The 25981-nt window shown below is 41.8% G+C and overlaps 1 protein-coding gene and 1 non-coding gene across 3 annotated transcripts; both read left to right on the top strand.

The window, feature by feature from the left end:
- The first annotated feature begins 2715 nt into the window (after nucleotides 1-2715).
- capn7 (calpain 7) lies at nucleotides 2716-24548 on the top strand. 2 transcript variants are annotated; one of them, XM_034698550.1, is made up of 22 exons: nucleotides 2716-2805; nucleotides 2912-3106; nucleotides 3371-3479; nucleotides 5892-6049; nucleotides 6163-6230; nucleotides 6783-7016; nucleotides 7213-7299; nucleotides 7925-8051; nucleotides 8404-8489; nucleotides 8844-8937; nucleotides 10098-10244; nucleotides 10557-10663; nucleotides 10796-10916; nucleotides 11258-11402; nucleotides 11628-11727; nucleotides 12720-12855; nucleotides 12945-13020; nucleotides 13220-13365; nucleotides 18227-18289; nucleotides 18381-18511; nucleotides 20942-21034; nucleotides 21510-24548. In XM_034698550.1, the coding sequence occupies exons 2-22, from the start codon at nucleotides 3005-3007 to the stop codon at nucleotides 21652-21654; spliced, it is 2475 nt and encodes an 824-aa protein (XP_034554441.1). In that variant the 5' UTR covers nucleotides 2716-2805; nucleotides 2912-3004; the 3' UTR covers nucleotides 21655-24548. The 2 variants fall into 2 exon arrangements, with proteins under 2 accessions (XP_034554441.1, XP_034554440.1); XM_034698549.1 differs by having other exon boundaries at nucleotides 2735-3106.
- LOC117823582 lies at nucleotides 20395-20528 on the top strand. The gene has a single exon (XR_004633433.1). It is a non-coding gene; the product is annotated as a small nucleolar RNA SNORA2/SNORA34 family (small nucleolar RNA).
- Nucleotides 24549-25981: the final 1433 nt, after the last annotated feature.

Here is a 25981-nt window from a genome sequence, read left to right on the forward strand (position 1 = left end):
CACTTACATTTTAATCGTATCAGTATTATTGACTAGTTGATTGACTCCAAAAGTGTATAGGCTGTTGAGAATTCAAGTTACTTAGAAGCCTGCACGAATCACTAAGTTATAGTGTTAACGTCTCAGCCATGCACAGCCTTTTGTTCCGAGTGTGTGTTGAAATACTTAAAGCTGATTATGATGCTGCCGTGATGACATCTGCATATGCCTCTCTTGTTTTGTCTGGGTCATATGTTATTTTATGTTGTGTTAGCCTGACTGTACCTCACCTGCCCACCAGTTCCCTGTGGTGTGTGTCCTGCCCCTGCACACCTGCTTCCCTTTGACTGATTCCCCCAGTGACCCCTCTTCCTTCCTGCACAGCTGTTCCCCACAGGTTCATTATGATAACTGTGCAGCGTGCAGGAGTCTCTTTCCATAGGTACTTGTCACATTATCTAAGTTTGCTGTAGTGTTTGTTCCAAATTACCTTGCATGCTGTCTGCCTATGTGATCACATGTATAGATTAATGAATGAATGAAATACAGATCCAGAGTAGATCCACAGTCACGAGAGAAGAGCGGAATGTTATCTATGGTGCAGGGGCGAGTGGAGGAGGAAAATGTAGAGGTGTGTGGTGACTGTTTCTTTTTTAACATAATTTGTAACACGTTACAATGACACAGTGACAGGGGTGTTCATTAACCACAAGAACAAACGGAGGGAATGGTTTCTCCTTCTATTTTGAGACATTAGATGGGCGTAAACACTCTGCATGACAGATCGGACAGAACAGTCATACTACAGACTAAATTCAAACGCAGTATGTAGTAGGCAACACCTACTGCCTACTACATTAGTAAGTAGTATGTAGCAGGCCGTTTCGGAAACAGCCAAAGTCTCGTTGTCACGTTGTCGTTGTCACGTTGTTGCCTCGTCACGACGTTACGTTGGATGCTGTGAAGCTGCGTCGGCAGGCGGCATGGAGAACCATGTCTAAAATGTTTGTAGGTGCAATGAGAAACTTGTGGACGCTAACTGTTGTACGGTGATACAATAAATGGAATGTATTGTGCTGTAAACCAAAGTTACGCCTCAGACCAGTTATTTCAACAACTACAGTGAATGGTATTGTATGGACAAACATATAACAGTACAACGCGTCAGCCAAGTCATACCCGGGAGTAATCAAAACACACCGGCAGCTTTTAGTACAGGACTAAGCTTCTATATTATATACATATATATGTTGTAAGATATGCTTATTTTTTACCTCTTTAATTTTAATTGCTAATAACTTTTTAATAATTGTTACTTTACAGGCTCTTGTTTGCTTTATATATTTTTTGCACTGTCTACTTTGCTACTGTGACACTTGAATTTCCCTGTTGTGGGACGAGTAAAGGACTATCTTATCTTATATTAACCAGAATACACAAAAATTCAAAGTTTAAAAGTCAGGAAAATGCAGGAAAATATTTTTTTTTAATGTAGATTTTGACCAATATTCTTAAAAATTAACATTGTAGATATGTTTTAATTATGAGAAAAGCATTTAATAAGCTAACAAAAATGTAATATGTTGAAGTTGTTTGTGATAATGGGATATGATGGAGAATACTGTTGCTATTTTTTGTCAATTTTATGTCAATTTCACCTTCATTCCCACAATTTTGTACAAAGTTAATTCTAACTATTCTGTGCTTCTGTATACATAAGCAAGATGAAGCCACAATTATTGATACCAACAACCATAAATCACAGCAAAGATGAGGAAGCTGTCAAGAACATATCAAAATGTCGTTTTAACACCAAACATGTTGAAAATTACCTCATATCAGAGGGTCAAAGGTGTCATGCTGCAGGGTAAACTCATGCTAACTGAAGAGTTTATTTAAAAGTGCTTTAAAAGGTTTTTTTGCGGTTCAGAGGGATTGCGCATGCGCATTTTAAGAATGTTCATCTTGTGGCGCCTTCATGGACAGCTGGGAAACAACGCACCGGTTTCAGAATTAGAATCAGAATCAGCTTGATTGGCCAGGTATGCTTGAACACATAAGGAATTTGACTTGGTATACTGTGCTCTCTTTGTACAAGGCATAATTGAAGCCCCCAGTAAAGCCAGCTTTAAAAGACTCTTAAAGGAACACCTTAATCAGAACTCTAACATTTATGAATTTTAATGAATTTTAGTAAACATACTGTTTTGTTTTTTGATTCATTTTATTGCATGTTTGAAGCATTTTCATTTTTTCTATTTTATGTTTGTAGCATGTTTCTGTTTTTGTATTTCATGTCTGTAGCATTTTTCTGTTTTTTTTGTATTTTATTTCTATATAGCATTCACAGTTTTTCTTTGTAATGTTTGTTGAATTTTTAGTTTTGTATTTTATGTATATTTTGTATGTTATGTTTTGTTTTATGTGGACCTCAGGACGAGTAGCTGCTGCATTAGTGGCAGCTAATGGGGATCTGAATAAAGAAAGAAAGAAAGAATAAGACATACAAATAATAAAAAATAATAATAATAACAATATAATAACAACAATAACAACATTTCCCAAGATTACGAGGGTAATTGTATCCTCATTGATATCAGTAGGTTAACACACCAGTATATTCTCTCTTATATAACTGAGGAAAATGACTCCATAAGTTACACAAAATTATCAAAGGTGAACTCAAGTAAAAGAAGGATATCTATTGTTCCCTACTGTCTTTGAATGCAACATAACACACCGTCTCCTACTGCGACTGCGCGAGTCGTGTCTCCCGGAAGCAACATGGTTGTTTTGGTATCCAGTGTAGTACTCATCTGTCAGAAGGTAAAACAGACATTAGGGCGTAAATAAGAGCCTGATCTGGGGTTTGACTGTATGAACAGTTTTTACGATGCTTTATTTGAGTGAATGAAACGACCTGTGTCCACAGAGATCCACAGAAACGGTGTTATTTTAAGGATCCACGGTAGCTAGTGGTCGGCTAGCCCACTCGCTGTCAGTCTGTCAACAAGTTCAGTTCAGGATGGACTGCACGGCGCTGGAGCTCGATGCTGTCAAGTTTGCCAAAACTGCTGTCACCTATGACCAGAGTGGCAAATACAACGAGGCTGTGTTTTATTACAAGGTAAGTTGTGTTATTACAACTTGACAGATGTAAACAGCTGCTTCTGTTAGCACTTAGCTAACCTGACCTGAAGGTAAACAAACACTTTCACCTGTAAACTGTAGTTCACCTCCTTAGATTGACTCTTATTAAAGTGCAGACTAAGATATATAATCATTTACTGTTTAATAAATCACAATAATATCATGTTTGTATGATAAAATCAAATATAGATGTCAGTGTCTTTTTATAACTGCTGCTGTGTTGTGGGATTGTTCATGACAGGAGGCAGCCCAGGCCCTGATATATGCTGGCATGGCAGGGTCCAAGCTGGATGGGATCCAGGACAAAGTGAATGAGTATTTGGATCGGGTCCAAGCTCTCCATAATGCTGGTAAGCTTACCTGAACAGAGACACTTCCTGCTTTGGATGATGCTATCTATCACACAACACCTGAACAAAGGTGAAGTAACATAAAGTTCAGCGCCTCACTCAAGTGGAAAGAAACACACAGGCTCCTGCTATAAGTCCTTATTTTATCATTTAGTGTTTTTTTAGTACAGATAAAAAAATATAGTATGTGGACTGATGTCACTGATATCACAAAAGAGAAAGTAATGAATAATAATAATAACTTTATTTGTAAAGCACCTTTGAAATGTTGGACAAACAGAGCATGGCAGAAACTCAGCAGGATGGCAGAATAAACCTTGAACAGACAGAAAGAAGTGTAGAAAATTCTTTTTTTTTAATATAATTTTATTTTATTGAGTGTACAGGTCCAAATACATCAGTACATCCTGTGATTCAAATAATTAGTCGTCTTGATTCCAAATAATAAAAAATAAAATACAAATAAAAACACAACAAACAAGCAAAAGACAGAAACAAAACAAAGAAATCAAATTTCATTTCATAGATTCTGTGTTCATTCACATTACAGTTACATTAATTTGATCTCACAGGTAGTGGGTATCCCTTACACCCACTCTGACATGTTTACACTTGTCCACCATACACCTTCACCGACATATAGACTCACACCAACACTAATACCAACACCCACACCCACCCACCCACCCTACCACACACACACACACACACACACCCCCCCACACACACACACACACACACACACACACACACACACACACCCACACACACACACACACACACACACACACACACACACACACACACACACACACGTGCGCTAATACAACAAGTCTGAGGGGGGTTTCAGTGTAGAAAATTCTAACGATGCAAAAACACAAATACAAAAGGTCAATTGGAATAAATGCAAATTAAACATGACAGAGTGATGAAACAGTAGAGCAATAAAACAGTGTTATAGCAAATAAGCATTAAAGGACAATAAAAAGGTTTTAAGAAGAAGACAACATCAAATCAGATAAAATGTATCATAAAAATGAGACATAAAAACAGAAAAATAAAACAATAATAATACAATAAATCAAATGAATTAATTCCCTCATTATCTGGACAATTCGCCAACATATCAAAAGGCACGCACACACTCACACCTACGGCCATTTTAGAGTGACCAATCAACCTGGTGAGCATGTTTTTGGACTGTGGAAGGATGCCAGAGTACCTGGAGAGAACCCACGCATGCACGGAGAGAACATGCAAACTCCACACAGAAAGGCACCTGCCCGACCAGAGACTCGAACCAGGAACCTTTTGGCTGTGAGGCAACAGTGCTACCCACTGCACCACAATTTAGCTTAAAAGTGATTGAGTTAAATTAAAAGTTCAAGTAAAAATGGGAAAGTCACATGAAAGCAGGTCTGTAAAAGTGAGTTTTAAGAAGAGATTTAAAAGATGTCACTGACTCTGTGAGCCTTATTTCATCAGGGAGGTTGTTCCAAAGTGGAGGGGCTCTGATGGAGAAAGAACAAACTAATACAAGCTAATCAATAAAAACATAGGACCAAACTCTTTTACAGGCTGAACTGCAGAACCTTGAGCTTTGCAGGTAAGGTAGACAACATATTCATCCCCTCAAGAGAAAAAGGTGTTTAACCAAATAAGTGTTTACACAAGAGAGCCTTACACCTCCTGTCTCTGGGCAGAATTTGATATAGGCTCTTAAGTGTTGTAAGTTCTTTAGAGTGGTATTAGTATTGATGTTGACATTGTGTATTGATTTGCATGCTGTTGAAAAACAAACAGCGTTACATTCACTGTACCAACTGTTAAAAAGAAAGTAAACAGAAATCTTGATCATGATATTTTTGGCGGTGTTTCAAATTAGACCTGAACAAACATCATTACTCATCCCTCCCAGCTCTTCCACTGAACTGATGAAACGTCTTACAGCAGTGTATTTCTTTTAATAGCTTAATGTTTAATAACTCTGAAGTCGTTCAGGACTGTAAGTGAAGGCGCCCTCAGGACATACTTTCTGTGTTTGCTGTCTGACTGCTTTTTTCCATGACTCTGCTCACATTAATGGTGTGTGTGTGTGTGTGTGCGTGTACACAAGGGTGTGACCGCAGAGGCTGTGGGAGTGTCCTGTTTTGTAGCGCAGCCAGTGGATGACACATTGAGGACGCTGTGTAGCTAATACTGTTTCCTGATGTTTAATGTGAGGTAAAATGTCGTCCCAGGAGGGATGCACCTCTGACTGAGGCTGAGTCTGAGTCTTGAGTGTGTGCTGTGTTCTTCTGGGTCAGACAGACTGAACAGTTTTAAGCACTTCACACCTTTATAAGATTTAGCCTTTATGCTACTCTGCTAAATAAAGGGAGTCATGTGTCCTGATCATTCCTCTGACCCCAGTCCAGGCACAGAAGATCGACCCGCTGAAGTCCCGGCAGCAGGTGGACTTAGAGCGAGCTCACTTCCTGGTCACACAGGCCTTTGAGGAAGATGAGAAGGGGAATGATGATGAAGCCGTTGAGCTGTACACTCAGGCTGTTGAGCTGTGCATTAAGACGGTAGGCCTTTCTCTCTGTCTCTTCAGATATTCTCTTAGACTCTGACTAACTTTAGTCTTCCCTTCCATCACTCCTGCTTACGTCCACATTTGTTCGTCTTCCTGTCTGAGCAGTCCAACGACACATCGGACCAACCGCTGCAGATCAAACTGAAGCAGCTGGCACGTCAGGCTTTGGACAGGTACTTATTTATTTTCTCTTTAAGGTAAACTGATTCATTCTGCCACTGTCCTAACCTGCTGTTCAAAGTTTGGATGCCTCTGTGTGTCAGAAGGAAAGCCTCTTTGTGCAGCGTTAATCAGAGCTTAAAGGCCCTGTGAGGAGTTTTGAACTGGCTGAGAAACAGACTGAAAATGATACTGATGCCTCTTTATGACCTTCAATAGTAAACAAGACCATCAGCAGCAACACAGACACCTTCTCTGTTGTCATTTTTAATGCCTGAAACCGCCCTGAGGGGGTAGGTGTCAGACCAGATGATGGACATCTCGCTTCAGAAACAGCCTATTTGACTGTTTTCATGGAAAATAATCACATTGCCTGATAAAGTTGACTGTTGAACACAACAGGATGAGATTTTTCTTGAAAACACTACTTTTGCATGTATAGGACATGAGATAAGAGGTATCACTTTGTCCACAAGGGGGCGCCAGAATCGATACAAAACAAAAGTTCCTCACAGCAGCTTTAAGTGTCATTTAATTTAACAATCTCTTGCATGGATTTCCCTCAGGGCGGAGGGCCTTAAAGATTCTCAGTCCAGATCAACTCCAGCTCAGGACAGGACGGGGCATTCTGGAACCAAACCCGGCAGTGGTGCCCCTTCTGGAGGACCTGTTCGCCAGTTCTTCCCCCTCGGGCCAGACTTCAGCCTCAACGACCGACAGCAACCCCATCCGGTCCGAGCCGTCCAGTCCAGCGAACCACACGGTCAGCGCTACACGTCTGAGGAGATCGAGGTGCTCAGGTGAGACTCAGAGGGACATTTTATAACTAAACAGAAAAGAGATTATGTGTTGATTAAATGTTATTGTGCTGGTCTTGCAGAAAACTTCAGCCTTAAAGTGTCTCCAGAGAGAATAGAGAAAGTTTTTGACTAAATTCCTGCAGAAATCCAAAGTTACCTGCTCTGATGTTCTAACCTTGTCGTTCTTCATCTTTAGGAGTACGTCTACAATCAACAGCATCGCCTATGTGCCCTTCATGAGTGTGGACCTGAGGGAGCGATTCGCCTTCCCTGTTCCTTTCTCGTGAGTTTTCTCTCTGTTAGATTATCAGCATGACAAAGACTCAGTCTCTCTTCTTTCATGTCTACAGTATGTCAATAAAAATCTAATAGTTAATATAAGACAGAGAAGCCGTTTACCTCAGAACAGGTAGAAAAACAAAGCCACTGCTCTTGTAAAAATACAAAGCCTTTGTTCAGTCTGTTTTTAATGTTGATATAATGAAAGCTTAAACAATGCATGAGGACATTCTTGCTCAGGGTGTGACCTTCAGCACATAATTCCAACGTACCAGGCAGCTGTGATAAGCAGAAGGTATTTGATGGTAGTTACAGATCATGGCCACTAGGTGGCTCTAATGGGGAAAAGAAGAGGAGAGTGCATGCAATGGTTATGAACGCGCTTTGTATATCATTTCCTGACACTCACACCAAAATCAAAGCATCAGTGGTTTGGTAACAGGGTCCACATGGTCATGAAAAGCCTTGGAAAGTCCTGGAATTTCAAGAAGCTATACAAAGTTTTAGAAGAAGAGTTCAACTTTTGTAAAAAAGGATGGAAATATGCTTCATAAATACCTGAATTATTGAGTATATGTGAATTAAACATCTCACTGGTCTGTATTGAAATCGTCTTTTTCTTCTCACAGAGACAAAATGGGGAAGCTGGCTCTGTCCCCCAAACAGAAAGCCATCTTCTCCCGCTGGGTCCGCCCAGACGATATCAGCAATAACCCCACCATGATCATGTCTGTGTCCAGCTTCAGCATCAAGCAGGTCAGACCAGCAGCTAGATGGATTCTCCTCCAGACTTTTATTATCAGTAATATATCTGTGGCTGAGTTGTCCTAGTATTGCATGGATGTGCAGACTGATGTGTTAAGAGTGGCCAGTAGAGGGCGCAGCATCATCACAGTCAAAGATCAGAGGGTAGATGTGACATTTAACAACCTTCAGCAGTAGTCACATTCAGCTAAATTCAAACACAAAGATTCACATTTTGTTGTCAGTGTTGCTTTTAAATGTCGAGTTAGTTTCTCAGTAATTAAAGCAACTTTAATTCTTCTATAGAAACTTTAAAAATGCTCATAACTTTGCATTAGTAATGTGCATGTCTCCCTCTCTGCAGACTGTGGTGTCTGATTGTTCGTTTGTGGCGTCTCTAGCCATCAGTGCCGCCTACGAGAGGCGCTACAACAAGAAACTCATCACCAGGTACTCTATGGAGATAGTATTGTTAGTTTTTTAATGTTATATTGTTGTCATTTAGCCCGGCTTTAATCAATCTGAAGCCCCTCAGTGTATTTCAGACTGTCAGGGGCATAAACAGCAGATAGTATAGTAAAGTATAACACCAGAGTCGAACTGTACCTGCATGAAACCCTTCAGAACACAAGCTGTATTTGATTATTATGCACTCACTCTAGCTTCAAATCTTCCCACTGCAGATTCAAATTAAAGCTCAGGACATTATTTCAACAATAATGGAAAGATTCCACCTTGAGACTTTAAATGAGTGTGTGTCTGTGTCCTTGTGTGTGTCCTTGTGTGTGTCCTTATGTGCTACAGCGTCATCTACCCTCAGAACAGGCGAGGGGAGCCAGAGTACAACCCCTGTGGGAAGTACATGGTCAAGCTTCACATTAACGGAGTCCCCAGGAAGGTAAGAAAGAAAAACAACGCCAAAGACCCAACATCAAGACCGGATCAGATCCAGTCCCATCTTCCAGACAGGACTCAGTCTGATCTCATCTTAATCCACCATGAGCAGAGCACTTTGCAGCATTTAGCAAGTTACAGTGGCAAGGACAAACTTCCTTTAACAGGCAGAAACCTCCAGCAGGACCAGACTCATGTTAGACACACATCTGCTGAGGCCGAGTTGGAGAGAGAGAGAGAGAGAGAGATGATAGTGGGGAGACGGATAGTAGTAGTTGTAGCAGCTGGAGTCTGGACCACGTCCACAGCAGAGGAACCCTGCGAGACAAGGGAGCTCAGGGACTCCAGAAAGGTCTAAGAAAAGAGAAAAGAGAGGGAGAGGAGAAGAAAGAAAAAGAGGAGAAGAAATGGTGAAGGGATGAGAGAAGGAAAGGAGACATAAAGGATGAAGAAAGAAAGAGAGAAAGAGGGAAAGAAAGAAGGAATAAAAGGAAAAAGGACAGAAAGGAATGACAAAAAGAAAGAAAGAAAGAAAGAAGGAAGTAATAAAGGGAAAAAGGAAAGAAAGGAAGAAGGAACAAACAAAAGGAGAAAGGAAAGAAAAAAGACAGAATGGAAGAAAGAAAGAAAGAACAAAAGGAAAAGAAAATAAAGAAGAAATGGAGGAAAGAAAAAAAGAAAGAAAGAAGGAATGAATAAAAGGAAAAAAAAAGGAATGAAAAAAGAAAGAAGGAAGGAAAGAAAGAAAGAAAGGATGAGTAACAGACCCCAAAAAAGGAATCTACAGCAGAGATCCAGAGGAACCTACGAGACAAGGGAGCTCAGGGACTCCAGAAAGGTCTATGGTTAGTAACTTTAATGGGACAGGAAGAGTTAAAGTGAGAGACAGGCAGAGAGAGGAGAGAGAGGGAAAGACAGGATCCCAGTGTGTCAGTCTAAGCCTATAGCAGCATAACTAAGACCTGGTCCAAGCCTGATCCAGCTCTGACTATAAGCTTTATCAAAAAGGAAAGTTTGAAGCCTACTCTTAAAAGTAGAGAGGGTGTCTGCCTCCCGGACCCTGACCTGTAGATGATTCCAAAGATAGCTGAAGGCTCTACCTCCCGTACTACTTTTAGAGACTTTATTACAGACACATGACTTACCTCTGTCCCTCCCTTGCAGGTCATCATAGACGACTACCTGCCCGTGGATCACAACAGGGAGCTGCTGTGCTCGTACTCCAGCAACAGGAACGAGCTCTGGGTCTCCCTGATAGAGAAGGCCTACATGAAGGTGATGGGAGGATACGACTTCCCCGGATCCAACTCGGTGAGTTAAGAAGATGGAGCTGTTTTCAATCAGCATGTTTGGAAGCTAAAGTGAAACTCAGCATTTGAAGCTGTTATGAGAATGATGCATGAAAATCTGTCATTTATGTATCTTTGCATGTTGAATCAGACGGGCTGGAAGTTTCCTGATCTTTTTAAGGTCTTGAGAATTTGGGAAATTGCACAGAACCTGCAGATGAAGTTCTTTTAGATGAAGACTTTCCATCAGCAGACATCACACTGAATGCAAACTAAAAGTTTAAAGTAAGTCAAGAACTGAGGGTGAGAAAGAGTCTGATTTTCTTTTTTGCAGAATATTGATCTGCACGCCCTCACCGGCTGGATCCCTGAACGCATCGCCATGCACTCAGACAATCAGTCGTTCAGCAAGGACGACACTTTCCGCATGCTCTTCCCGAGGTGAGACCCACAACACCTCATCTTCACCTTCTTTTGTCACCACCTCTGTTTGACCAATGATCCTTTTCTTTTTTTCACTCTTCCATCTGTATCCTTCTCTCTCTCTCTCTCTCTCTCTCTCTCTGTTGCCAGGTTTCACAGGGGTGACGTCCTCATCACCACAGCAACAGGCGTGATGACAGAGGAAGAAGGGGAGAGATGGGGTTTAGTGCCAACACACGCCTACGCCGTGCTCGACATCAGGGAACACAAGGTTGGATGGAATGCAGTCGCATTAGTGTTTCATGATGAGCGTATTTGTCATAAATTAGAGAAGAGGAGAAACAAAAGTCCTGAAGTCAGACTCATTAGTGGAGAAATCATTTTCTAAATTGGCTCAGCTTGCTTTTATGTGCAGTTTGAGATGAACTTAAAATGGATTTAACACATGATGAGGGGGATCATTAAGTTTGAGGGTACGCCACGGGAGGAACCCTGATGTAACCCCTTGAATTCGATCCTTTCTAAATCGTCAGTAGATTCTCATCTTGTCAAAATGCATCAGTCGTAACCTCACCCTCGTGTGTCTGTGTGTCTGTTTTTGTTCTCCTGTAGGGAATGCGTTTCCTGCAGCTGAAGAATCCGTGGAGTCACCTGCGCTGGAAAGGCCGCTACAGCGAGCGCGACGAGAAGAACTGGACACCTGAACTCCTCAAATACCTCAACTTTGATCCAAAGACGGCGCAGAAGTTTGACAACGGTATCTTCCTCCTTATGCCTAACAAAAAAAAAAACAGCATTTCTGATGCAAAAGTCCCTCCATGAAGCTAACAGGGTGACAACATATGACCCTGCATGACTTCACTTTGGTGCTGTTACTCAGTGTGACTCAAACTGTCATATTTATGTCACAGCTAGTTCTGCACATGTCAGAGTCTCATGCATAACAAAGATGTTCATGCTTCCTCTGTGTGTTTCCCTCCAGGTGTGTTCTGGATCTCATTTGAGGACCTTTGTCAGTACTACGATGTCATCTACCTGAGCTGGAACCCCGCCCTGTTCAAGGAGTCCTCCTGCATCCACAGGTGTGTGTGTGTTTCCTGTAGTTGTTCTTATTTAGCACATTGTGTTCACTTTGAAATGGAATCAAAGAAGCAACATTTCATAATTTAAAATGATAAGTTCAGTGGAAGAAAGTTGATTTCTAACTATTCTAATAATTGTGTAAACATTTTATTTATTTTAAGGCAGTAGAGTCAAACATTTGCATGTCCCATCTTCTTCAATCTGAGGATTTGCTGCTTTTTGTTTTTTTTTCCAAAGTAAATCAAAAGTCAGGAAATTAAGAGACGTCTCGTTGGAAACCGTGAAGAGCATTTTGCACATTTTTTGACATTTTGAAGACAGAAATCTGAAACTGTTGCTTAATCAGAGAGTGATTTGAAAGGTGCATCAGAGGATTACATGCAGCCTCCACTAATTTCACGGCTGTCGGCTTAAGCATCCACCTGAGCAGTCTAAACTTTATTTTTTTAACCTTTTAAGACATTTAAACCCCTGAACATGAACTAAAAATGGGGCCCAGGTATTTCTCCTCAGAGTTGGAGGATTGATATGTGAAATTTTAACTTACTCTTTGTGATTTATTTTATTTAATATTTATTCTATTTTATTATTATTTTTCCCTATTTATTTATTTATTTATGTATTTATTTATTTATTTATTTATTTATTTATTTATTTATTTATTATCATTATCATTTTATTTATTTATATATTTATGTATTTCTATATCATTATTATTATTATTATTTTTATTATTATTATTATTTTTGTTGAATGGCCTTGTAATGGGTGTTGGGTGAGGTAGGGAGTTGACATTCAGATGTGACAATTGATGTTTATTCTATAATTTTATACCTCATGTTGTATATCACACCATCTGTCTAAAATGTTTAAAATCTTCTATAAATAAAGTTGGTAAAAAAAATTAAATGTGGCCCAGATTTAAAAACATCTCAATAATCCTTAATAAGAAGTTAATTCTGTAATTGTTTGTCCTCTTGTCGCTCTGCAGCAGCTGGGATGGAAAGCAGGGTCCGGTGAAGGATGTCTACAGCCTGGCCAACAACCCCCAGTACAAGCTGGAGGTCCAGTGTCCAACAGGGGGAGCTGCAGTGTGGGTGCTGCTCACCAGACACATCACTGACAAGGTAACAACACAAACGGTCATCATGATATTTGCTCCTGTGATGCAGTTTCATCTAATGCTCTGTGTCTCTGTGTGTGTGTGTGTGTTCAGGATGATTTTGCACAGAACAGAGAGTTCATCACCCTGGTTGTTTACAAGACGGACGGGAAGAAGGTTTACTACCCAGGTGAGCTTTGACACAAGTCTCTGAGTATTCACACTTTACTATCCTTTATTTCAACAACAAGGTCAGACGTCTGAGAGAAAGATTAGTCCGTCATAAACCCAAACTTCTTCGACGCACCACAGACTCAAACGTAGAAACTTTGAACATAAAACACTCTACAGATCTAAAGCTGTATTAACTCTCCTGTCTTCCTCCACAGCCGACCCTCCTCCTTACATCGACGGCATCCGCATCAACAGCCCGCACTACCTGACGAAGATGAAGCTGACCAGCGCAGGGACGCACACCTTCACGCTGGTGGTGTCACAGTATGAGAAACAGAACACCATCAACTACACTCTGAGGGTGAGGAACACTTTTTATCTTCTGTTTCAGGAATCAGCAGCAGAAACACCTCATGTGTGGAAAGAGTGAGGACTGAATCACTGACTGTCTGCAGGTTTTAAAAAGTCTTTAAGAGCACTGAGTCTCTCTGTTTGTTTATGTTCAGCTGAGTAGGCAACACTTTGACACTCTGGTGGCTAGTTCAGCTCCAACCTGCGATCATTCTGTGCAGGCCAGCCCCACAATCCCTGTCCCTCCTCAGCTGTCCTTTCAATAAAGAGAAAGAGGCGAAAACAAGGTTTACAAAAGGACAGGATTCAGTGTCCTCCCCTAAAAAAAAAAGGCCCAAAAGAGTGTTGAAAAGGCAACAAAGCTTTTGTAAAATCCCTTAAATTTTCTTGTTATTATCAGCAATATTTTCAGGGATGTGATTCTATCAGATTTATCTGCAATTCTGGATTTTAGGACGTGAAAAGTTGACCATTAAGACTTTAAATGATCCAGCAGGAAGTCAGCTGTTCAGCCTTTAAGTTTATCTTCATCCTGAGCCTGTTTTGTGTCAGTGGTATCCCTCTCTCCAACACGGTCTCAGCAGATGTGTGTCTAACATGAGTCTGGTCCTGCTGGAGGTTTCTGCCTGTTAAAGGAAGTTTGTCCTTGCCACTGTAACTTGCTAAATGCTGCAAAGTGCTCTGCTACGCTCCCTACATGCAGGCCTGCTCATCGTACCTAAAGTCTCTAAAAGTAGTATGGGAGGTAGAGCCTTCAGTTATCAGGTCCCTCTCCTTTAGAATCATCTACCAGTCAGGGTCTGGGAGGCAGACATCCTCTCTACTTTTAAGAGTAGGCTTCAAACTTTCCTTTTTGATAAAGCTTATAGTTAGAGCTGGATCAGGCTTGGACCAGGTCTTAGTTATGCTGCTATAGGCTTAGACTGTCCACACTGGGATCCGTCTTTCCCTCTCTCTCCTCTCTCTGCCTGTCTCTCACTTAACTCTTCCTGTCCCATTAAAGTTTACTAACCATAGACCTTTCTGGAGTCCCTGAGCTCCCTTGTCTCGTAGGTTCCTCTGATCTTTGCTGCCTGTGGACGTGCCAGACTCCAGCTGCTACAACTACTACTATCCGTCTCCCCACTATCTCTCTATCTCCTCTCTCTCTCTCTCTCTCTCTCTCTCTCTCCTCTCCTCTCTCTCTCTCTCTCTCTCTCTCTCTCTCTCTCTCTCTCTCTCTCTCTCTCTCTCTCTCTCCCTCTCCCTCTCTCTCTCTGGATCTGATCCGGTCTTGATGTTGGGTCTTTGTTAATAATAGAACATAGAGTCCGGTCTGTTTTGTGATTTGGCACTTTATAAATTAAGATTGATTGATTGAGCACCTGGACCTGGGGCCTCTGCAGCTATAAAACCCAGCTGACATACCCACTAGTCTCTTCCTCACAGCTCTCATCCATCCTGCATCCTCCTCTTCTTTACATCATGGTGTTTTATCCCTCTTTACTTTTGTTCTGTTGCAGCCGATGTGATAGTGTGCATGTGCCCACATGCACGTGTGACCCAAATATATTTTTGTTATTCATAATTCATGCACCCGTCTTCCTCTCTGTAGCGAGGCCGATGAAGAGCTTCTTATGCTGAATCTGCTCATTAGGAAAGAACATGCACTTGGTACACGTGTCTGCTGCATGTTCAGCGATGTCACACGGTATCAGTTCACTCTCTCTCTCTCTCTCTCTCTCTCTCTCTCTCTCTGCGAACACACTCCCCCCTCCCTTCAGCTCAGATTCTCGTCTCTCTTTGAAGCTCGTCTTGAGAATAACTGACTCAACTATCTCTTGTTCTCGGAGTTTTCAGCTGAGATCAAAGCAGAAAGCAGAAAACGTGATTTCTTTTCTGATCTTTTTTCCACCAGAGCAGCGCTGATATGAAAGCTCTATTTAGTGCCGAGATAGTCATGAATAAATTAGCAGCTGAGGTTCTGTTTGGAAACCTTTGAACACATCGCAAATTTTGTCTTGCAAATATGTTTGGCAAAGAGCTGGTGAATTTGGGGAACAGGAAGAAGCAGAAAACATGAAGAATGCTGATTCTTATGAATACTTCTCCATGTTTGTACGACTCGCTCACTCTCTCACAGGATAGTACAAATGAAAAGGACATTGCCGAGTCACCCAGAAGCCTCAGGTTCTACATTTTCTTGCTCAACATCTTGTGCTTGCGGAGCAGGAGGTGACCTTATCTGCACTGCAGCTGGTGGATTCTATAATGGCTGAAATGTAGTTAAAGTAGACACTTATGAACAACTCTGAAGCCACATACAGCTGAAACCAGAAGTTTACATACACTCAACTCAACTCAACTTTATTTATAAAGCACTTTAAAGTGCTGTACATAATAGACAAACAACGCAGGCATAAAAACAATTAAAACACAGGATAATAAATCAATAAAAACAATAAAACAATAAATAAAAACAAGCCATAAAACACTAAAACAGGAGCAGAGTCTCATGCAGGGTGGAAAGCCAAGGAATAAAAATGGGTTTTAAGATGAGTTTTAAAAATGGACAGTGAGGAGGCTTGTCTAATGTGGAGGGGGAGCTCGTTCCATAATTTTGGAGCAGCAACAGAGAAAGCTCTCTCCCCTCTCAGTTTCCGTTTTGCCCTCGGTACCTCCTAGAGCAGCCGATCAGCTGACCTGAGGCACCGAGCAGGAGCATAGGGGTGAAGGAGCTCAGAGAGGTAAGGCGGGGCCAGACCGTTTAAAGATTTAAATGCAAATAACAGAATCTTAAAATGGACTCTAAAGTGCACAGGTAGTGGAGGGAGGCCAGGATCGGAGTAATGTGCTCCCTCTTACGTACTCCAGTTAAGAGGCGGGCAGCTGCATTTTGCACCAACTGGAGACGTGCGAGGGAGGACTGACTGACTCCAATATAAAGTGCATTACAGTAATCCAGCCGAGAAGTAATAAAAGCATGGATTACTGTCTCAAAGTGCTGCTGTGCAAGAAAAGGCTTCACCTTCACCAGCTGCCTAAGCTGAAAAAAGCTGGACTTCACCACAGAGCTAATTTGACGATCCAATTTAAAATCACTGTCCATCTTAAAACCCAAGTTTGAGACTGTTGGCTTTAAATAATCTGCCAAAGGGCCCAAGTCAACAGGAAGTTCACATGGGCCACTGGGACCAAACACCATCACTTCTGTTTTCTTTTCATTGAAATTTAAAAAGTTTAAAGCCATCCAGGCTTTGATGTCCTCAAGACATGCCAGAAGTGGTGCGAGGGAGGAAGCATTACTCTTTTTTAACGGCACAAATATCTGACTGTCATCAGCATAACAATGAAAGGAGATGCCATGCTTCCTCAGGATGGAACCCAGGGGCAGTAAATACAAAGAGAAAAGCAGGGGGCCTAAAATCGACCCCTGTGGAACCCCATACACTACAGACACATGATCTCTTATTTCTCACTGTCTGACATCAAATCAGACTAAACTATCTTGTTTCAGGTCAGTTAAGATTACCAAAAGTATTTCTATTTGCTAAATGTCAGAATAATGAGAGAGATAATTTATCAGAGATTTTAGTATTACTTTCTTCAAAGTCAAAGGTGTACATGCAGTATCTCACAAAAGTGAGTACACCCCTCACATTTCTTCTAAAGATGAAGCACAAGAAAGTCCGCTAACAGTTTGCTAAAGACAGCAGACTAAGGACATGGATTACTGGAACCACGTCTTGTGGTCTGATGAGACCAAGATAAACTTATTTGGGTCAGATGGTGTCAAGCTTGTGTGGCAGCAACCAGGTGAGGAGTACAAAGACAGGTGTGTCTTGCCTACAGTCAAGCATGGTGGTGGGAGTGTCATGATCTGAGGCTGCATGAGTGCTGCCGGCACTAAGTAGCTACAGTTCATTAAGGGAACCATGAATGCCAACAGGTACAGTGACATACTGAAGCAGAGCATGATCCCCTCCCTTCAAAAACTGGGCCGCAGGGCAGTACTCCAACATGATAACAACCCCAAACACACCTCCAAGACGGCCCCTGCCTGTCTAAAGAAGCTGAGGGTGAAGGTGTACTCACTTTTGTTGTCGGTGGTTTAGACATTAATGGCTGTGTGTTGAGTTATTTTGAGGGGACAGTAAATTTACACTGTTATACAAGCTGTACACTGACTGATGAAATCCCATGAAAAGATAGAATTAAATATGTGCAGAAATGTGAGGGGGGAACTCACTTTTGTGAGATACTGTACTTTTCCCTTGTATTTGGTTGCATTACCTTTAAACTGTGTGACTTGGGTCAAACGTTTTTGGGTAATCTTCCACGAGCCTCTCACAATAGTTTGCTGGAGTGTTGTCCCCTTCCTCCTGACAGAACTGGTGTAACTGAATCAGGTTTCTAGGCCGTCTTGCTCGCACACGCCTCTTCAGATCTGCCCACAAATGTTCTCTGGGATTGAGATCATGGCTTTGTGATCAGGGCCACTCCAAAACATTGACTTTGTTGTCCTTAAGCCACTTTGTTAGTAATGTAGCAGCATGCTTAGGGTCATTGTCCATTTGGAAGACCCATTTGCTCCCAAGCTTTAACTTCCTGTCTGATATCTTGATATGTTGCTTCATGTAATGTTCTTTCTTCATGATTCCGTCTATCTTGTGAAGTGCAGCAGTCCCTCCTGCAGCAAAACACCCCCACAACATGATGCTGCCACCCCTATACTTCACAGTTGGGATGGTGTTCTCAGGCTTACAAGCTTCCCCCTTTTTCCTCCCAATGTAACGATGGTCATTACGGCCAAACAGTTCAAGTGCCTCTTGGTTAATCATGTGTGATACACATCTTCAGGGTAGAATAACATGCTTTGTTTCTTTGGACAGGTTTACTCTGGATGCAAGTTCACCTTCTCCAAGATCCCCAATCCCTTCACACAAGTCAAGAGGGTAGGTTCTCCTCACTCTTTCATATAATCAAACTTAAATCATCTTTATCATAGTGTGTGTTTACATGCTGAGTGTTAATCTCTGTCTGCAGATAAACGGTCAGTGGAAAGGGATCAGCGCTGGAGGTTGTGGGAACTACAAGGACTCGTACAAACACAACCCGATCTACCAGTTCAACATGGAGCGGCCTGGACCGCTGCTCGTCGAGCTCCGAGGATCCAGGTCAGAGATGGAATAAATTAAAGACAATCACAGATTCATGCAAATAATGAAATGATCCTGCAGGAGGTTTCATTTCACTTCAGCTCAATGAATCAGGCCGACTTATTAAAAGAAGTATTAACAGGGTGACTCAGAGAGAGAGAGATCCAGGACATCATTAGGTTTTATCACCACGGTGTCTGTCTCTCTCTCTCTCTCACACATACACACACACACGCAGGATGACTCAGGCCACGAGCGTGACAAATATTCTGCTTCACATCACACCTTTCACATCCCTTAACCTTCATGATTACATAATTATCTACAGAGCGTGAGTCTCAAAAAGAACACCAACAAGCAGTGTCACTTCTGTTTACCAGCCTGGATCTCCAGTCCTTTATTTCTGTAGCTCGGTTTAAATATCTGAGTATTTTTCTAAAAGTCCCTTTAAATGTAGTGACTAAAGAGGTTAAGAAAAAAAGGTTTGTGAAGAGTGAAACAATTTTACAAATTGGCCTCAAGAAGACTTAGATAAAGAATCAAACAGTGAGGTGTTATTTAGATTTAAGGCTTTTTTTAAATTCTGGATTAATTATGTGAGAAATGCAAAAAAAAAGTGAAGTAGTTTCATGTTGAAGAAAGGAATGAAATGATAAAACAAAAATAAATGAATAAAGCAGATAAGAAAAGTAATTAAGATTTATTTATAGAGCACCTCTCAAGAACAGAGGTCACAATGTGCTTCACAACAACAACAAAAGACAAACTTTAAAAAGGCAAAACAGAGATTACAATTAAACACGACAACATGACTTAAAAACAGACAGATTCAACAAAGACAAGTCTAAACAGAGAGGTCTTCAACCGCTGTTATGTGTCTGCAAGCCACATGACATGAAGGTCAGAGGTCATGGACAGGGACACTAACAAAAAGAAACTTAAAAACCCTCAAATACAAACAAATGTAAGGCCTCTGGTGTCTAAAAAGGTGGAGTGGAGGTGTAAAGCTCCAAAGCCACCCATTAATTCTACTAAACCAACTGTAATCTGCAAAAAACTCTCCTGAGAGATCAATCCTCTCTTTGATTATCCCTTTCCCACCCTCCTTCCCTCCACGCACGCACGCACGCACGCACGCACGCACGCACGCACGCACGCACGCACGCACGCACGCACGCACGCACGCACGCACGCACGCACGCACGCACGCACGCACGCACGCACGCACGCACGCACTTCAAACCAAACCCAGAGGCAACAACTGACGGTGTTGTCTTCTCTGTTGCACACCTCTAACTGAGGGGAAGGAGCTCCTTTTGAGTAGCCAGGCTGATGAGCTCAAGCTGGGTGCAATGAGGGCAGGTGCTCTCAATGATGGGCTCGTTAGGAGCCCTGGAGGTCACAGACTACCTCCATCTGTAACACCGCTTTTTAAACCGCTCAACAGTGTCCACAGTTCTAAGTTCCAGAGGGAGACTGTTCCAGAGTTCAGGACCAACAACCTGGAAAGCAGAGTTTCCTTTAGTTTTTAACCTGGCGCGAGACACAACCAGTAAACCCTGATCAGAGGATCTCAGAGTCCTGCTGGGGTTATACGGCTTCAGCAGCTCCCTGATGTAGACTGGAGCCTGACCGTTGACCGCTCTGTACACAACAACAAGAACTTTAAACTGGATTCTACATTTAACTGGAGGATTGGAGTGACATGAGACTTTTGAGATGATTTGGTGAACAGCTTAGCAGCAGCATTTTGGACCACTTGTAGGCGGTTCAGGGAAGCACTGCTGAGACATGTGAAAAGAGAGATGACACAAAAGTGTGAATAATCATTTCTAGCTCAGCTGTGGACACAATAGATCTGAGTTTGGAGATATTTCTTATGCGATAGAAAGAAGAACGAATCGGCCCCGATCAAGACCAGCTGCTTGCAGTAGCTGCTGGTTTCAAAGGGAGCCTACATTGACTCCTTCCTGTGGTCTGTTGATTTTTCCCAGAGTTGTAAAGGGGCTAATCGGTTCAGTTGGAAGGTACAGAATCCTTTTTCATCCTTCCTTTTACTTTATTCCCTCGGTCTTTCATTTTCTCATTCCAAAAGAAAACCAAGTTTTTCTTCCTGTCAGCTGGTGAAAACAACATTTGATTGAAAGTACTGGACTTTGTGTTCTTCTGAATGTTGAGGTAACATGTCAACAATACAATCAAGCCCTCTTCAGCTTCAAAATAAGTGCCCCCAAAATACTCAGCAGAAACATTTTCATAGGAATGACTTCAGTACTTGTAATAACACTGCAATGATCAGTGTGAGTGGGGTTTACTTGCAGGTGGGAGAGTCCCATTTGGACCCCTAGATTGCGTAGGGCAGGTTCAACAGCAGAGGACAAAAACCTGAGACATCTCTTCATGTAAACACTAACTTCCTGTCTTCTGTCCCTGTGTGTGCGTCTGCAGGCAGTACAGCGTTGGTTTTGAGATGGTCACGGTGTCACAGGTCGGGGATCCAGGTCCAGCTGCCTTCCAGAAGAAGAGCAGTGGAGATTACAGGTATGAACACAAACAAAGGTCACATGTCAGACAGCGGTTATAAAAAGCACAGAGGAGGCAGCTTCTTCTGCTCACGTCACTGATGTTAGATTATTATTCTGAGTGTCTGACAACAAAACAGAGAGAGAGAGAGAGAGAGAGAGACCTTGACATCAAGGTGAGAGGAGTTTCTGTAACAAGAGACGGCTCTCTTCAAAGCAGAAATATAACTCAGCTCTTGAGGACGTTTCTTTGAGAGTGTGTGTTTGCTGTTTCTGATTAAAAAAACAAGGAAATGTATCTCTGAAGGGATTCTTTACAAAAGGATGAGAGGCCATAATAAGAGCTTTAGATGGAGGTACTTCATCACGGGGGGATGTGGATGATAACGGCCCATTTTGCAGATGCTGAATGACACAATTCCACAACTCTTCGGTCATACAGATCCCTGAGTTTGTGCAGAATCCACGTCTGAAAGTCTCTCTGTTTCTTCCAGATGTGGCTTCTGCTACATGGAGGCGGACCACGTCCCGGCGGGTCTCTACAACGTCATCCCAACCACATTCTTACCCAAACAGGAAGGACCCTTCTTCTTGGACTTTGCCTGCACCACAACCCTCAAGGTCTCCCAGCTTCAATGAAGAGAGCTGGAGAGAGCGAGGGAGTGGGAGAGAGGTACTTGCATGAAGCATCTTGGAACTGGACTTGCTGTATTTCCCCCGGTTTATCTCTCCTTCAGGATCCTGGGAACCTTCCTTGAGGTGAATGGACAGACTGCAGGGTTGAAGAGGACCTCACTGACAGTCAAGTCTTCTTGGGACGGATTAAAATACACGTTCACCACAAGTTAAACACGGTTACTGTGAGGAGAGCAGCAGCATTTTACCTCCTTTTAACATCACGAGAAACAAATATCTGAGCAGATGGTTTAATCTGAGAGATCTCATGACAGGAAGACAAGAGCTGCAACCAGATTCAAGCATAGCAAGGTACTCCCTCTTTTTAAAAACAGTTCTATGAGAGTAGAGTCTGCAATAAGGACGACAGATCAGGTCATGAGAACAGGCGTCTGAGTGGGCAGAAAACTACACAACATTTAAAGGGATTAAAAGTGTGTGAATGAGATGCTCACTGCTGCAAAACAAGATGAAAAACTGCCAAACAAAACACACAAATGTTACTTTGCAGTGCTGAGTACCATACTTTGCACAAATAGAGGCATCTGTGTGTCTAATGATTGCTTTACTCTGCCCGTAACACACCTGTAAACACTTACATTTGAGTTCAACAAGTCAGGAGCCAAAACAATAAGAAGTAGATCCACCGTCTGTCAGGTTAAAGGGATGATTAGTTTCTTTAAAGCGACTCTGAAAGTCTTTTATTCTCAGGAGCAGAGCAGGGAAACCAGTACGGCAGCATTTGAATGATGTCTCTTCATGATGTGTGTGTGTGAGTGTGTGTGTGTGTGTGCATGGACGTGATGGCTGAGACACAGCCTGATTTCACTGAGCGTCCTCAGGTCGGGGACACAGCACGGCTTGAGACAGCTTCTGCCCGCAGCGTGAGAGAGGGAATGTTTGATTGTCACGATCTACCTTCAGCAGGTTCAAATGTATTATTGCCAAGTACACATCCTCTGTTTACTCTTTAGTTGATGTGCTGCACTTTGTTCGCCATTTCTCATTCTGTTTATCGCCAAACATGAAATATTCAACTTTGTTTCTTCAACTAAAACAAGCAGTTATCAAAAGGGTGTGATTTTTAAAACCTGGGCTCTTATTTTGACGTGTTTTTGAGTCTGAATGACCAAAAAAGTTCTAGATTTCTGAAGCAGATCTGCAGCCACAAGACAGGCTGTAAGGTGCTGTGTCCACTGCTGCTGTTTTTTGCATTGGGAACGTCCACGACCTCAATTTCAGAGCGCTTCTCTTCAGCGTTTACTGTTGCTAGGACACAGAAGTCGTGACCGTCTGCTTACATTAAACCGCATTTCATCAAGAAACTGTAAAAACTACTGGTAGAAATCATATCCGGGCATTAGCAGCAGCTCTAAACTCAGAATTTGTCCTCCTGCCATTGTTGCTGACAAAGCTGATTCCAGAAGTCCCGCCCCTTCTTGACTCTGATTGGTTGGTGATCAGGAAGTGGCATTGATGAGCACAGCAGTGTTCCAAAAGTTAAACTGTTTTCAACTGAGAGCACTGAGACAAAACTCTGCAGACGGCAGCAGCAGTGGACCCGGCAACTAACAGTGTTAATGTAATCCTTAGGGACAAGTGCACCAGATAGAAGTCCCGCCCCTCCTTGATTCTGATTGGTTAAGTGCACCAGATAGAAGTCTCAGGTTGTTAGTCTATGCTTCCGGCTGGTTTTAGCATGAACCTGCTGCATTGAGGCCACAGCCTTCATTGCAGCGTTCACACGTTCAACACCTGTCCATGACCCTTTGCTGCATGTCATCCCCCACTCTCTACTCCCCCCTACGTTTCCTGGCTTACCTCAGCTGTCCTCTCTAATGAAGGCAAAAATGCCTGATAGAATTAAAGAAGAAAATATATTAATATATTACAGAAATGACCCTACAGAGATAGATCTGTAATTTAAGGGTTAGGGTCACCAAACTCCACTAGACAAAGACAATTTACTTGCAGAACACAGGAGTTGCTGTTCTACCACTTCCTCCATCTGTTAGTTTATATAATAAAATGTTGCTTAAATATTTTGTAGGATTGCAACTGAACATTTAAGCTACTGGTGGCTTTGAACTGTGTGTTAAAAGAGCTTATCTCAAGAGAGGCAGGAAAACCCTTCCTGAAATGCCAGAAACTTAAAATAACAGCCTGCAAAACAAAACAACAAGAACTTTTGCGTGCTGGAGTTGCAGCAATTACAGCCTGTTTTGTGGCAGCTAGCTAAAAGAGAAAATAGCTATTACTCATGTTTGCACTTATTTTGGTTAAAAAAGAATACAGTGCCCAGGTTTGAAATGAACGTAATTCCCCTTCGATATCAAAGTGAGGTCACTATTTCACATACAAATAATAAAATCCATCTGAAACAGAGGTTCAGTCCACCTGGTTCATACCACAGTCACACTCCAGATAACATGGTATCAATCCTCACCTGTAACAACTGTTAAAATGACTCATAATAAAGCCTCTGCTGACTGTATATGTGTAAGTAACGATGCTGTTGTTCTGACAGGTTGGAAAAAAGCTTTAAATACTCATAGCCGAGCACTTCTCTCTGATATCCACTCATCGAGTAAAGATAAATCCTTCTTACATTTCTTCCTATAATGAATGTTATTCTTTCTGTTATCATATTCAGTTTTGTCTTTTACTTTGCATCAAGCTGATAATTTAAATATGCAGCAGGACAATCTTGCAGAGGCCTGTTGCATGTATGATGATGATGATGATGATTATGATGATGATGATGATGATGATGATGTAATGTTTGCAGCACTTGCACTAAATGTTGGGAAGACTGACGTGTTCAAACTTTGAATACAGAAAAACATATCTGAACGAAACTGGGCTCTGTCATCTTTTATCAACTCAAGAGGGTTTATATCAAAAGACTCTGTAGTGGAAGTCACTGCATTAAAAACAGACATGACTCTGTAGTGGAAGTCACTGCATTATAAACAGACATGACTCTGTAGTGGAAGTCACTGCATTAAACACAGACATGACTCTGTAGTGGAAGTCACTGCATTATAAACAGACATGACTCTGTAGTGGAAGTCACTGCATTAAACACAGACATGACTCTGTAGTGGAAGTCACTGCATTAAAAAAAGACATGACTCTGTAGTGGAAGTCACTGCATTAAACACAGACATGACTGTAGTGGAAGTCACTGCATTATAAACAGACATGACTCTGTAGTGGAAGTCACTGCATTATAAACAGACATGACTCTGTAGTGGAAGTCACTGCATTAAAAACAGACATGACTCTGTAGTGGAAGTCACTGCATTAAAAAAAGACATGACTCTGTAGTGGAAGTCACTGCATTAAAAACAGACATGACTCTGTCGTGGAAGTCACTGCATTATAAACAGACACGACTCTGTAGTGGAAGTCACTGCATTATAAACAGACACGACTCTGTAGTGGAAGTCACTGCATTATAAACAGACATGACTGTAGTGGAAGTCACTGCATTAAAAACAGACATGACTCTGTAGTGGAAGTCACTGCATTAAAAACAGACATGACTCTGTAGTGGAAGTCACTGCATTATAAACAGACATGACTCTGTAGTGGAAGTCACTGCATTAAACACAGACATGACTCTGTAGTGGGAAGTCACTGCATTAAAAACAGACATGACTCTGTAGTGGAAGTCACTGCATTAAAAACAGACATGACTCTGTAGTGGAAGTCACTGCATTAAACACAGACATGACTCTGTAGTGGAAGTCACTGCATTAAAAACAGACATGACTCTGCAGTGGAAGTCACTGCATTAAACACAGACATGACTGTAGTGGAAGTCACTGCATTAAAAACAGACATGACTCTGTAGTGGAAGTCACTGCATTAAAAACAGACATGACTCTGTAGTGGAAGTCACTGCCATTAAAAACAGACATGACTGTAGTGGAAGTCACTGCAATTAAAAACAGACATGACTCTGCAGTGGAAGTCACCTGCATTAAACACAGACATGACTCTGTAGTGGAAGTCACTGCATTAAACACAGACATGACTCTGTAGTGGAAGTCACTGCATTAACAACAGACATGACTCTGTAGTGGAAGTCACTGCATTAAAAACAGACATGACTGTAGTGGAAGTCACTGCATTAAACACAGACATGACTCTGTAGTGGAAGTCACTGCATTATAAACAGACATGACTGTAGTGGAAGTCACTGCATTAAACACAGATATGACTCTGTAGTGGAAGTCACTGCATTATAAATAGACATGACTGTAGTGGAAGTCACTGCATTAAA

Source organism: Notolabrus celidotus, chromosome 12, assembly GCF_009762535.1.
Source record: "Notolabrus celidotus isolate fNotCel1 chromosome 12, fNotCel1.pri, whole genome shotgun sequence".
NCBI classification, from domain to species: domain Eukaryota; kingdom Metazoa; phylum Chordata; class Actinopteri; order Labriformes; family Labridae; genus Notolabrus; species Notolabrus celidotus.